Consider the following 14,810-nt stretch of genomic DNA (forward strand, 5'->3'; position numbering starts at 1 on the left):
AGATGTGCTTGGTCTTCTCACTCCTGTTGGTGTATGGGACCTTCTCCAAAGGTGGGTACCAACTGCATTCTCTTGCTCAGTTCTCACATCATGACCAGTGGCATGCATTGGTGAGGTGGTAGCTGGATGCCACCTGTAGTGGGGAAGAGTTATAAAGGAGCAGAAGGACCCATCAGAACTGGACATGCCTATGCGGGAGTGTCCTTACTGGGGCCCAGGGGCAGTGGCTTCCTTACTGGTGGCTTCATCTACATTTTGTATTGAGCTAGATGTGCTCATGTTGACTTGATCACTAAGGCCTCTAGTGACACTGTCGTAAGATGGTGGGAAAGATGTGGCAGATGCAGTTTCAGATTTGTCTGGGAGCACACAATTTTCATTTCTCATGAATACAACAAAGCCTTCATCTGAGAGTGACACAGCCTCTTCCTCAGCTCTGGGCACACCTGGAGGGTTGGAGATTGTCTTGGAGCGATGGAATACGTAGCTCCGATAGGCCTTTTGAATGACCTTGGCTGAAATGTCTTCTTGCTTCCACCGGAGGGTGGTGGCTATTGGCTCATAGGATGCTTTTGAAAGATTAGTTGCCATAAACTTATCCTCCATATTTGTCTTTAGAGAATCCAACTCCCCAGATTCTCCCAAAACATTCTTAGTGAAGGCAAAAAGGATGTCCAAACAGTGGATCTTATCTCCAGGGACCAAGGGCAGGTCCATCTGGATTAATATATTCTGATTGGGTTTTGGGATGCGCAGAGGGCCACAGAGGGTGTCTGCAAAGTCTGAGAGGGCAGAGAAGGCAATAAACTGGGTGGCCTCCGGGTCGAACTTCTCCCAAGTCTCATAGAACATGTCAAAGTCATCTTCGCTCAGGGGCTCGGTGCTCTCCTCCGTGGCCACATTGAAGTTCTCCAGAATTACTGCGATGTACATGTTGACCACAATGAGGAAGGAGATGATGATGTAGGTGGTGAAGAAGATGATGCCCACGGCTGGGCTCCCACAGTCTCCTCTGGTGCCATTGTTGTAGGGCAGGTTGGGGTCACAGTAAGGGGGCCCTGTGTTGAGGATGGGGCTGAGGAGACCGTCCCAGCCGGCCGATGTGGTGACCTGGAAGAGGCACAGCATGCTGTTGGCGAAGGTCTGGAAGTTGAACATGTCGTCGATGCCAGCCTCCCACTTGACGTAAGCGAAGTTGGCCATGCCGAAGATGGAGTAGATGAACATGACCAGGAAGAGTAGCAGGCCGATGTTGAAGAGGGCAGGCAGGGACATCATGAGGGCAAAGAGCAGGGTGCGGATGCCCTTGGCCGCTCGGATGAGTCTGAGGATACGGCCGATCCGGGCCAGCCGAATGACGCGGAAGAGCGTAGGGGAGAAGTAACTTTCAAATGATTTAAGAATTGTAGAAAACACCAGGCCTTTAAGAGGGAGAGGAAATGATCTAATTAGTACTTCCAGCCATGAGTCCCGACACAGTTGGCTATGACCACACTCCCTCCTCTCTGCTTTATATGGACCTCCAAGGGAGCATCTGTATTCAAGGACTGGGCCCTCCAAGCCAGGCACAGTGGTTGGCATAGAGTAGGGGCTTGGCAAGTGTTCAACGCATAAATCCGCTCTCTCTCAAGTAAGTCTCGCCCTTCCTACCATGTTTTTATCTTTCCTTCCACCCAGAATGCGGTCTTCTTAGCCAACCTCCATGGTCTTCTGCTGCCTAGTTCAGCTGGAAGTGATTGTGCCATATGACACATGCACAAGTCCTTTGTCTGTTTCTGTCTATGACACAGGCCCTGCTCTTCCCTGAGAATTCAGCCTTTTGGTCATGCTTTTTCCTCCATGCTGATTCTGTGCTCTGTTAAGGCCAGGACACCCTGTGATTCATCTCCCTATCTCCTACTGTGAAGATTAACTCAGTTCCTGGCACATGGTCCTGTAGATAATTGTACATAGCCTGGTATTAATTATAAGGGGCCAGAGGAGTTGGGCTACTTGCTGACAGCTAAAGCAGAATGGCTTTGAGTGGCCAGCTGTCTGTATAATGGCTTTTCTTTCTTTCTTTCATTTCCAGCTGCATTTCAACTCTGTTAGGGCCTAGAGATGGGCTTGTTTAAGGTCAGTTGCAGCCCCCCACCACAACGAGGAAAAAGGCTGGAAAGATGAAGGATGTTTATGTCTCCCTATCTGTGATCTAACTTGAAGATTTGTGAAGCTTGATTTTGGGGACCTGTAGAGGCCTATTGGGAGCACCAAAGATTAGGCTAGGCCTTTAGATAAGATAGGATTGAAAACCTCTCAGGACAAATGGTGAGGGGTGTGGGAGCAAGCTCTCTTTCCTTGCTGGGGTTCCCATGATCCTCTTCTACTTGCCTTTTGTCATAGGAACATGGGTAACCACAGTCCTGTGATGGAGGGAGGAAGGAAATGGAGGAGACTTGGGAAATAATTATAATTTTGGATTATACAACCTTTATAAAAGCCCCTCTCTTAAACCCTACTTTAACTAGTGACAGAATAGACATTTTTCCATAGTGTGGGATACATTCTGTGTCTATATACTCTCCTAAGATTCTTTCAGCCAACTGATCAACATCTACTTTAAGGAAGAATGAGTGTTCATACTTGTAACAAATAGATACTCGATACATGACTTGCTGGTGGGAAAGAAGAAAGGGAGAGAGGGAAGGAGGAGAGAAGGATGGACAGGTGGAATCTGTCCTTCACTTGTTTTCTAGATGTCTCTATGAGTGATTTCTGCCCAGTGGAAGCTGTTTCTATGTAGGTCATAGGAACTGATAGTTAAGGTGTCCACATTATAGAACTGATATTTTAAGTATATTTATTTTCTATATTACTGATATGGGAAGTCACATAAGCAAGCCCCCATCTTTAATATAAAATCAAAATGGCCTTTAGAGTCTGTCACTTTGGAAGCCAAACAATTAAACAAAACAAGCCTTTCATAAGAAACAGCAGCAACAATAAAATAAAATAAAACAAATAAACAAACAAAAAAATTACCCCCCCTCCCCAAACAACTAAACACAATCCAAGGCTGTGTTTCAGCACTAGGGGGTAGACAGATTGATTAAGTGCTGCAAATTATATTTAGATGCTTTAGCCTTTGATGTAAATCAATGGAAAATTAAATCTACAGCTATGCCTCGACATGAAGAGTAAACAGGTCATGATATAACAGGTCAGGATATATTTATAATGCGAAGTAAAGCTGGTGTGCTGGGATTTGGCCTTTATGAGGCCAAACTTTGGCTAAACCACATGAAGGCCAGGGACAGTCTCTTGGTTGTTGGTGGGAGGCTGCTAGTTCATTAGAACACTAGCTGGGTCTAAATTCAACTCCACCCTTTACAAACTGTATGACCTTGTACGGTACAACTTTCTTAATCTGAGGCTCAATTTTAAATGTATACAATGAGGATAATAATACTTCTTCACAGAACTGCTATGAAGATTCATGGAGCCCAGCCCAGTGCTCAGAACTCAGCAAGCACTCAATTATGGTCACTTCATCCCCCACTCTGGCACCTTTGGCCCCGAAATATTTGGCCTGTCATTCAACAACACCCAGACTAGACCGTAATAGCATTGACCTCTTGGCATTGATCTCTTGACTATTCTATTACTCATATTCCCTAAGTGGACAGTTGTTGTACAGAAACTTAATTCCAGATCCTTGACTTACAAATCTCTTTTGAACAATCTCCTCTTAGACTTTCCTCACTCAATTGGCAACCCACCTCCTTTTCCAAAAAGTATTTTATGACTCACTTTACATCATACCAGCCACTCTCCAATTTGAAGATCAGAAAAAGAAGGCCCACTGGAAACTCCATCATCTTAGGTTTTCTGGAGGAGCAATTATTCCCCATCAGCCCACAAAGTTCTGGTGATGGCTATGTACACAGTACGTGCCTAAAGATACTTCATGGGAAGTTCCAATGGGAACTCTCCATGTCATTTAGAGACCCAGAGGCATTTTAAATCTGCTACGTTTGGAAGACAGCAACTATTGGGCTCCTCCAATCTACAGCATGTTAAAAGAGTTTGTTGGTTGTCTTTTTGGTTTTGAAAGAGCAGCCAAAACCGCCCCAAGGAGAGGCTGGGCTTCCCCACCATGAGTGATGCTCACTTACTCCCGATGGAGAGGATCACGACAATGAAGTCAAACACATTCCAGCCGTTGGTGAAGAAATACTGCCGCAAGGCAAACATCTTCATGACACACTCGCCTGTGAAGACGGCCACAAAGAACTGGTTGATTTTGTTCAGGACTTTTGTCTTTTCTTCACTCTGATCATCAGTCTCTACCATCATGGTGACCATATTGAGGCAGATGAGGACCATGATGATGATGTCGAAAGTTTGTCTGGTCACGATGTCAAAGACAAAGCCCTGGTACTTGTTCTGAGAAGACAGAAGACGGTACATCAGGGCCTTTTAGCCCATGTAAACCAGGCATCTGGAGAAGCTGTGTTCTCCATACATGGGTTTTTAAAGCCTGTCTCTTTTGTCTCCCTCACTCTCCACACCCAAACAGAAGCCACGTCCTGTCTACAATCTCACGCTTAGTAGCTTCTACCTCATTGCCTCAGTTCAAGTCCTCTTTGCCTCTGCTGGCTCTATAAAGTCATGAGGGACTTTATATTCTTTTCCCTCCATTTGCAATGCCCATCTCTTGGCTATCCAGGTCCCAGTAGTCTTGAAGGTTTCATCTCTCTTAAGCTCCGCTTCCTCCAGAGACTTTTCCTTAATCATATCATATCTGTCCCTTCTTTGGATTCCCACATCCTTTATAGTTAGTTTTGAGTTCTAGCATTTCATGTATGCTTGCTTCTCTTCTTCTCCAATAGACATTAAACTTTTTGAGGATAGGGACCATGTCTTATTTAACTTTGTGTTACTGTAGTGCCTTGCATATAGCAGGAGTTTAAGAACAGCTTGCAAAATGATTGATTCAAGGGTAAAGCTGAGTGTGATGGTGCAATTTATTCCCACTAATGTTCTCTTTATTCCTGGGGCTTTGCTGCTGTCTAAGCAAACGTAGCTACAGGGTATGTGGTCAGGTTTTGGTTGGTTGTACCCTTGGGGAGAGGCAGAGTATCCTTGATAACCAAGAGATCATTTGTATGTGGCTATTTTATGGTGTTTTTAAAAAGTTCCTGGTATGGCCCTCTTGTCTTTCCTATTCTCTTCACATCACACTGTTCTGTGACTCCTTGATCTGAACTCCATTCCCCACCACTCACCTTCTCCTGAACCCTTCTCCTGAGCTTTGTAGAGTTCATTGCCTTGATCTGCAAACATCTCCTCTTACTTAGTGGCTGCTTATTCTCCCCCACCCCACATACTCCAGGGCTAGGATCAGGCCTAAACATCCTTCTTGCTCCCCACTGTCACTTTCAGACATTTGCTCCGCCTATATCTTGTAAAACCCTTCCTGTTAGCCCACCTTCACCTCGTTTTCAGTGCTTCCACTTAACACCCTCCTGGTCCCTCTGCTTCATTACCAATGAATTGGGCTCTTGGTCACATGTGGCCACTCTTGGCTAATATGTGTTGGTTTCTTTGATAAACCTCTAATGACCAAATTTTTCCTAATGTAAAAAAATATCTTTCTGAACCCCACATCTTCCTCCAGCTGCAACCCCACTCTCTCCTCCCTTTCACAGCAAAATTTCTTGACAGAGTTGTGTACAGTTACTGTTTCTCATTCATTCCTCAACCCATTCCAACATAGCTTGTGTCCCCATCCTGCCACTGAAATAGTTCTTACTAAAATCCCCAGTGACCTTCATAATGCTAACTCCAAGGACACTCGTTTGGCACTGCTGACCAACCCCTCCACCTTGAAACTCTCCTTTCTTGGTTTTCATCATGCCTTACTTTCTGGTTCTTTTCTTGCCTCTCTAGATGTTCTTTTTTGAGTCTTCTTTACCAAACTGTTAGGCCTGAGAGTTCCTCAAGGTTCAGTCTCAACCTTGTAAATTAATACGTGTGTGATTTTTGCTATTTATTTTCCCGAGTCGCTGGACTGTAATCTCCATGATGGCAGGAACTTTGTCCATCGTGCTTACCGCTCTGTCACCAGGATCTGCATAGTGACTGGCATGTGTTAGATGCTCAATAAATACATGAATGAATGGGTGACAGAATGGCCAGCTATGTCACCCTCGCCTCATATAAAATTATAAAGTCACTCTACTAAATTTAAATTTGATTAAATTTAATTCTGCACACAGATGCTGACTGAATGTGTACTATGTGCAGGCTTTACATGGGTCGCTGTGAGGGAGGACGGGAGGAAGCTGCTAGGAGTCTCACCAGGGGGCTCCCAGGAGCTGCAAAGCAGGCAGAGGAAGAAAAGGGCTGTGGCAGAGGCTGGCTCCCACTTCCTGCTTTGTGGTGGGAATGAGTTGCTCCGCTATGGGGTCAGAGCAAAGCAGCAGACCCAAGTGGGCCTGGCTCCAGGCATAACTGCTGGCTCACATCTTTCCTGGAGTGGGAGGGGTGTTGCTTCCATTTTATCACTGAAAATGGTGAAAAAACAGAGGCCTGTTCATAGCCACACGATTTCTAAGTAAGCAGAACAGGTGACAACATTGCTAAGTTCTGGGCTTTGAATGTGTCCTGGATCTACAGACGCTGGGGAATGAATGGCGCAGCTTGCCAGCTGCTCGTGGCTTAGCCTGTGGGCAGGAAGCACACCTTTGGAACCCTTACTACTCCCAGAGATGATGAAGTGGGTGCCTGATGATGTGATATTATAGAGCCTATTATTTTCCTATAAAGTGGAGTATGTGAAACCTGCTTTTAGTGATTTCTATTGTAGGGAATGTTATAGAATAAAATTTCCCAGCCTTGTGGAAGCCTTAGTCTTTGCGATGGAGCAAGCATACGATTTGACCCTGGGCCTCACCAGAGGTGAGGAGTGGTATGTCTGTGTACGTGTGGGAGGTCCCTGTGTTGTCCAGGTTGGCTTGCTGTCACTTGGCGCCCATGCAACTGTGGGGCAGCACTGTGCCAACACTATGCTTATGTGAGCCGCTTGTCCTGTTGGGACTCTTCAGGGAAGAAGGTGAGCATTCTAGTCCAACAATCTGGTGAAAAGGACGCTGGACCTGGGAAAGTGAGTCTTAGGGGGCAGAGGGAATTTCTCTTTTTCTTGGGGTTTCTTTCTTGGCTCTGGCCTTTGAGGAGGACAGGTGATCAAGCTTGTGCCACTACGTGGTCAAGATGTTGCCTGCCATATGGATGCAGCCAGGAGCTTCCCTACATGGTTCTGCCTGGAGTAACGCTCACGCCAGAAGACCAGAGGTACTTCCTTTGGACTTCTCATTCCCTGGACCTGGGAATGCTCACGACCCTCATCCCTAAATCCAACCCAGAGCTCCTCCTCCACAAAGGGCACTGCGCAGGCTCCTACCCAGCACAGGCAGAAACCGTCAGGTTGGATTCACAGATATACCCTGCTAGAAGGAATCTCGGAGGCTCACCAGGGGCCGGGGGATGGGCTTCTGGGGCTTCTTGGAGCCCAGCTTCTTCATGGCGTTGTAGTACTTCTTCTGCTCCTCCGTCATGAAGATGTCCTGGCCCCCTAAGTATAGGAGAGGATAACACACACGTCTGTTATTAAAGCAATAGGAACTCCCTCTGTTATTGAAGCAGTAGGAACCCCCAGGGATACCAAAATCACCGCATGCTGGAGAGGAAGGGCATCTCAACTTTTCCCTGCTCTGTAGAAAGACATGCCAAGGCCAGGATCAAGCAGTGTCCTGCCCAGGTGCCACAATCAGTGACAGAGTGGGTGGGACTGAGTCCCAGCTCTGACTCACTGTCTGGGTCTCTGGAGCAAAGCCTGTTTCTCATCTCCAGGAACCCAGAGATGTTACATGGACAGAGGGGGGAGGGTTTGGGAACAGGACCTTAGAAAGTACAAGTCAGTTCAAATCTGAGCCTGGAATCCAGCCTGCTCATTCCAGTCAAATCCACTGGGCTTCTAGGACCCCACTTCCTGGCAGGAACAAGAGCTTCCCTCAGAGCTTTCTGGAGCAAAGACCCTGAGACACATCCCCTTGACCCGTTCCTGGAAGGGAGGAGCTGAGGACAGTCATTGCCTTATCTAAGGGTCCTCAGAGAAGGCTTGATTGGCTCCCTTAAGGCCCTGCCCGTTGCACGGTCCTCTGCTATTTCAGTGTCCATTTTCTTTGAAGATGCCTTTGTCTCTTAGGACTGGATGTTAGTTTTCTTTAGAGACCCTTTAAATATCCTTCATTCAACCCCTCACCTTTTACTTCCTGAATAATTTGAAAGCCTCCCATTTCAATAGCATGTTTGTAAAAATTAGTCACTTCAACTGCTGGGGAAGTGGGCTGAGCTCTGTAGGGTTTGAGAGGAGATTTCAGAAAACTTGTGGACACAGAGGACTCCATGGGAAGAACATCTCTGTGGGGACAGGGGTAGAGAGTTGGTGAGTATTGAGTGGGACCACAGTGAGAATTCAGGGCAAGGGGAAAGCAAATATAGTTTCTCACTCCAGCTTGATCACTGGCTTTTGTCACTCTGTCCCCTAACATGGCCAGCTCCCTGTCTGGGCCTAGGTTTCCTCAGCTCTACAGTGGAGAAAGCATTGTGTGCGTGATCGCAAAGCCCCTAGGGCACTGGTGACAGGGCTTCATAGCTGTCTTGCTGAACCCCTCTGGGGCTCCCACAGATCTGTCCTGCCCCTTCTCATCCCTAGAACCCTGGCCAGGGACTTCCTGCAGGTCCTACGCCTGCCCCACTAGCTATACATTCTAAATTTTAACAGTGACACTTTTTTGTTAGTGACCACTGTGTGCTCAGCCCTAAAGGAGGTGCTTTTTTTTAAAAAAACAGGGTTTTATTTACCTATCAGCAAAATCATGAGTCGGTATTGTTGACCCCATTGAAAGGACGAGAAAACGGAGGCTCAGAGAGGTCTAAAAAATTGCCAGGGCTGTCCATCCAGGAAGCGGTTGAGTTTCTGTGCAAACCCTAAACCTACGCTGTGCTCTCAGTGCTGGGCTGTGAGTCCTCCATGTGACCCCTTTTTGCTCTGGATCTGGGTTTACACACACATCTAAAATGGTACCCTATCTACCTCAGAGATATGGAGGGTATTAAATGAAAGGATAGCATGAAAGCATTTTATACCATTAATAAAAACATGAGAGGTTATCTGGGATTGGGTTCCTGTTCATCGGAGTCAGGACCCATGGAGGCAAGGGGTTTCCTCCTCATCCTGAGGAAGGCTGGGATTCTGCTAACACTGAGGACGTTCCTGAAGCGTCCTGGCTCAGTGCTCTAGGTGTCAGGGCTCCAGAAAGAGGCAGAAAGTGCTGGAGCCCTTTCTTTCTCTGTTCATATTTCCCAAGGGGTCACCTGAGATACACCCAACACACCTGGTTCCAGTTAGGAGGACTAGCACTCTGGGAGAGAGGATGGGGACCCCAGGCAGGGATCGGGGGGTAATGCTGATACAGAGAAATGCAATGCTTCCAGCAGCAGCCCCAGGCACCAAACAGAGGTAAGGGCTGCAATCAGGGGGCAAAGGTTGGTGTTAGAGGTCAAAATGGGGCTCCCAGTCAGGCACAAAGGGCTGTGAGTAGTAATGGCTTTAGTCACGAGGCCAAGGGATATGAAGCGTAAGATTGGCCCCTACTGCAGAAACACCCAAGCGCCACTTATCTTTTTTTTCTGTTGATTGAAGTTGTCAATTATGACCCCCACAAAGAGATTGAGGGTGAAGAAGCCGCCGAAAATGATGAAGACAACAAAGAACAAGTACATGTACACGTTGTTCTCCCACTTGGGCTGCAAGTTCACCTGCGAGCAGACAAAGTGGGGTGTGGGGAGGAGGGGGTGTCTTAATTTGGGTTCACCCCAAAATCCAACCCTGAGACAAGAACCTGGGTGCAGATGGTTCATGTGGGAGGTGATCCCAGGAAGCAGGAGTGGGGGAGGAGGAGGGTAAGCAGGAACAGGAGAAAAGAGAAATGGAGGGGATGCTGTGAAGCAGGCCAGGGCTGTGGGCAACCGGTGCTCCATTTGGGTCAGGCCCTCTAAGGAACTGTGTAAAACACGCCTCAGAACTTTCCCTCCAAGGGACAGGGAAGCTGGAACAGTTATCTACAGACTCCCAATACTTTTCTGTGAGGGTTGCCACTGCAGACATTCAATCCCTCGCCCTTGTGGGAGGGGCTGCTGAGCAAACTCTGAGGCACTGCAGAAAGTCACGTCTCAGACAGAGAATCAGAAACACAGCATGTGGGTGAACTCAAAGGTGGCCCAGGGGATATGGGGCAGGGCCTCGGCAGTGTCTGCTACAGTGGGAATGGGTCTTTCCTCAGTAGCACCCATCTCCTCTGCCTGGCTGCCATGATGGGACCTGCAGTTCCATCACATTCCTTCGGATGCCCCTGTGTTCTTGCTACCGCCCCTGCTCCCACCTCTGCCAAGGGAGTGGCCTCACACACAGTCCTTTATATGATACTTTTCTCAATGGTGAGCAGAGGAAGAGCTTGAGAAGCCCGAGGAGTGTGCATGGAAGGAGAACAGGCTAGGTTGGCTTGAATACTTGTATCCAACAGAGGGCCAGCTGGACACTGCTCCAGAGAGGAATAGTGCCAGGCTGCTGGGTGGTCGCCTCTTATGGTACCTAGGCCACCTTTACTCCAATTGAAATAGACTGAAATGGGTGGGACACACAGAAGAGAGGCAGGAGGCATGGTGGGCTGAGACTCACCCCTCGGGAATCGACAGCTGCATACATGATGTCCATCCAGCCTTTAAAGGTTGCCTGGAAACAAGTAGCAGAGGACACTCAGTATCTGACCATTTGTCTACACTGACTTCTGTTTTGATTCACTTATTTGTCTGTTTTTTTCATTGGTCATTGGCCACCATGGAGCCAGTTACGACTTGTCTCTGTATCTCTCAGGGCTGAACTCAGTGCCTGGCACACCATAGCTACTCACGGGTTATTTGTTGAATGAATGCATGAACAAATGGTAGGATGGAGGAACTTGTGGGTAACTGCATGACAAAGTCATAAGCAATTGCATTAACACTTGAATACACAGAGTACTGAATAAACAAGCAGATGAAGGCAAGGGATGAACGACTAAATGAATAGTGGTATACATGTGTCTGACTGCCATCATCACCAACATTATCTATCAATATAATAGACATGGAACATGATTTATTACCCTCTAGGAGAGAATTTGCAGCATAAGACTGATCATGTGGCGATACCATGTCTCTTTTGTACAAACAATGAATCCTAAGTTATTACCTGATACAATCCCATGATAGCACTATCCCTTTATCCTATCCTACTAGCCCACATTGGTCTAATTGCACCACGGGGAGATCACATTCACTGACCGGCCCTCTGACCTCATGGTGTGGTACATAGGAATAGGGAATGACCTCAGCTCACACCGAGTGCTACCCCTTGCAAAGTCTCTAAAACAGCATCTGCTGGGAGACCCCAGACCCTCCACGTTATTGAGCAGCCAAAGGAAGAGAATGGTTGATCTCTGGACTCACCACCTGAAGAAGTGCAAGGTAACCCATTGCAACATTATCAAAGTTGACCTTCATGTTGACCCAAAAGAGGGTGCCAGTGTAGTTTTGAAGTCTACAGTCAGACTCGTTATTCACAGTCGTCGAAGGCACAGGAGAAAAGTCTCCAGTGGTGATGTTGATGCACCTGCCAAACTTCCCTGAAAAGAAGTTCATGCCCATGATGCTGAAGATGAGCCAGAAGATGAGGCAGACGAGGAGAACGTTCATGATGGAAGGGATGGCGCCCACCAGGGCATCCACCACCACCTGGGGGAAAATGCAAAAGGACCTAGAACCTCACGGATGCCCCACTCTCTTTGCGGGATCCAACTTCTTTTTACATTCACTCAGGCTGCTTCACGAAGAGCCAATGGCCTTTGGAAGCAAGAGAAGCGGGTTAGACTCAGAAGTCTGAGAGACACTGGGCAACTGAAGATGAGTTTATACCTTCTCTCTAAACTTGATTCAGGGCAGGTTTCAGTGTATTTCCTCAGGATTGAGGAGATGGATGAGTTTACAAGTATAAGGTGTGATAAAAAATACGGTGAATGTTTAAATAAAAAAAAATTATTCCAGTAAAAGACGCATCGCCATTAATCCCCCTCAAAATACTCCCCCCCCCACTTCAAACACACTTATCTGATCATTCTTGCCACTGAAGCAGTTCTGGAAGTCCTCTTTCGTGAGTGTCTTTAGTTGCGCTGTCGTGGATGTCTCGATGTCCTGAATCGATTCAAAACATTTACATTTCATGGTCATTTTGAATTTGGGGAAGAGCCAGAAGTCACACAGAGCCAGATCTGGTGAATAAGGTAGATGAGAACATACCATGATGTTTGTATTTGACAGAAATCGCCGTAAACCAGAAGCGATGTGTGACACGGAGCCTTTCCATTGTGATCACAAAATATGGTGAATGCTGCTGCCGAGCGCCATCCAATGGAAGGCAGGGATCTTCAATTTGGGAAGCAGTCATCAAACCTTAGTAACAGTGTGTGACAAGTTTCAACTTGTTTGGCGCAGTGAGTCGGGTGTGAGCTACGGTTGAGAGAAGGTGTGTTTTAAAGTGTGCTGTAAATCATATTCCATCATGACAACACTCTGTGTTACGCAACGCTCCTGGTACACGGCAATTTCTGTCAAATAAAAACATCATGGTGTGCCCTCATCCACCTTATTCACTGGCTCTGGCACCGTGCGACTTCTGGCTCTTCCCCAAAGTCCAAATGATTCAGGACATTGAGGCAGCCACGACAGTACAACTAAAGACACTCATGAAAGAGGACTTCCAGAACTGCTTCAGAAAGTGGCAAGAAGGATGGGGCAAGTGTGTTTGAAGTGAGGAGGAGTATTTTGAGGGGGATTAATGGCAATGTGTCTTTTACTGTAATAATTTTATTTTATTTAAACATTCACCGTATTGTTTGATCACACCTCGTCCATACATGCTTATTTAGGGGTGTGAGTATATGTGTTGTGTTGTCACAGACTTTTAGAATCTTGCTTTATTTTACTTAAATACAACACACTAAATATAGTTTACAGTATGCATTTGTCAAGAATCAGTGACGACCTAAATCCATATTCACAAACTTGCTTATTTGTATATCAGCAACTTGGAGATAAAATAAATATCAAACTATTTCAGTCATAAGCTCCTAGCGTTTGTAAAGTTACAAGCCCATTTTAAAAGTCCACTTTTGTCTTTGAAGATCTGATGTCTTCTTTGAGTCAATGGTAGAGGAAGAAAACAAAACTTCACTTTCTATACCAGGAGACTTGTGTAATTATGAGGAAGGGGAGGGAGGGGAAAATCAGTAGTCCTTCATCCTCTCATGAGGTAAGGGCCAGGCTTGTGAGCATTCTATACTGAGGAAGACACTGGGGGCGAGGTGGATGTTGAGATGTGTAAGGAAAGGGAAACATCTATAGGACCTACGACTGTGTTAGATTGGAGAGGAGTTGCATTCTAATGGGTGGTGGCTGAGGTGCTGAGCTGATGACATCACTCCATTTAAATGGAGTATCAGGGGGTGGCCGGTTAACTCAGTTGGTTAGAGCATGGTGCTAATGACACCAAGGTTGCTGGTTCGATGCCCGTATGGGCCACTGTGAGCTGCACCCTCTTTAAAAAAAAAAAAAAAAGGAATATCAGAGGAAAGGCTCATTTGTCATGCAAAGATGAGGAGCTTGGGATGTTCGGAAGATTTTGGCAATGAGGACGTTGTGGCAGGGTGGGAAGACTGAGGTAAGAGATGCATGTAGAGTCATGAAACAGGATCACTAAGAGCAGGAGAAGTGAGATCGAGTCCTGGCAGATGTGATGTTTGAGGTGAGAAGGGAAGAGGGGCTCACAAAGGGACCTGGAGGGGAACTAGGAGAGCTAGGACATTGCAGCACCACCAGTGTCCAAGTGGGAAGTGAGGACCCAGAGCTGACCTGTGGGAGTGGGGCCCAGAGTCTAGGGTTTGTGGTATGGAGAACATAAAGGGAGGAAAGGCTATCACCTGCTGCAGACCAGAGCAACTTGGAGATAGGTCTTACCCGCATGCCTTCAAATCGAGAGAGAGCCCGCAGTGGCCGCAGGGCGCGGAGGGTCCGAAGGGCTTTAATGGGTGCTATCTCAGAATACTGCAGGATCTTCGCTATGAGGCTTGTTAGTGAGATCTGAGTGCAGGCAGAGAGCAAAAGCATCACTTTAGAGTTCCAGGAAGGAGGTCCTGATAGAAGGAGATAGGAAATCCCTCCCACTCACTACTCTGTCTAAGCCATCACCCTGGCTCCCACCTTACTCTGAAATCCAATGAGAGGTCTAGAGGGAGTCCAATCCCTTCCTTTTTATTAAAGACTTCATTCATTACTTAGCTGAACCTCTGGGAAAGAAAAACCCAGTCTCCCTAATGGCCAGCCCCTGCTATGTAGGTGGCCAAGCTCCCAAAGTATTAAATCAACCTTCCCATTCCCCTCTAGGGGCACCCGCTGGGCCCAAACAGCCTTAAACCTTTGACTTTCAGAGATTTGGAAAGATGATGTTCTTTCATGGGGGTATATGAAAGTTTATTTTGAGGAACATAAAGTAGTCTCAGTTTTATTTGCTCAGTAAAACAAAGTGGAAAGTGTCCTGGTCTGGGTGGGGTCTAGTTCCCTTTTGACCCCTGATTTGTGTCTTTGGGTTAGTGCCTTGTCTGTCCAGGGCATAC

General features: G+C 46.8%; 1 protein-coding gene across 1 annotated transcript in view; it reads right to left on the reverse strand.

Annotated features, from left to right (window-relative positions):
- Positions 1-204: 204 nt before the first annotated feature.
- SCN10A (sodium voltage-gated channel alpha subunit 10) overlaps positions 205-14,810 on the reverse strand; it is a gene marked incomplete at both ends in the record, with an annotated part of 76,180 nt that continues 61,574 nt past the window's right edge. Inside the window, 7 exons of the mRNA XM_081072928.1 lie at positions 205-1,421; positions 4,155-4,425; positions 7,515-7,615; positions 9,723-9,864; positions 10,784-10,837; positions 11,593-11,877; positions 14,155-14,277. Coding sequence (XP_080929054.1) covers positions 205-1,421; positions 4,155-4,425; positions 7,515-7,615; positions 9,723-9,864; positions 10,784-10,837; positions 11,593-11,877; positions 14,155-14,277 — 2,193 coding nt within the window. The remainder of the gene's footprint in view (positions 1,422-4,154; positions 4,426-7,514; positions 7,616-9,722; positions 9,865-10,783; positions 10,838-11,592; positions 11,878-14,154; positions 14,278-14,810) is intronic.

This window comes from Rhinolophus hipposideros (genome assembly GCF_964194185.1).
Source record: "Rhinolophus hipposideros genome assembly, chromosome: 14".
NCBI classification, from domain to species: Eukaryota; Metazoa; Chordata; class Mammalia; order Chiroptera; family Rhinolophidae; genus Rhinolophus; species Rhinolophus hipposideros.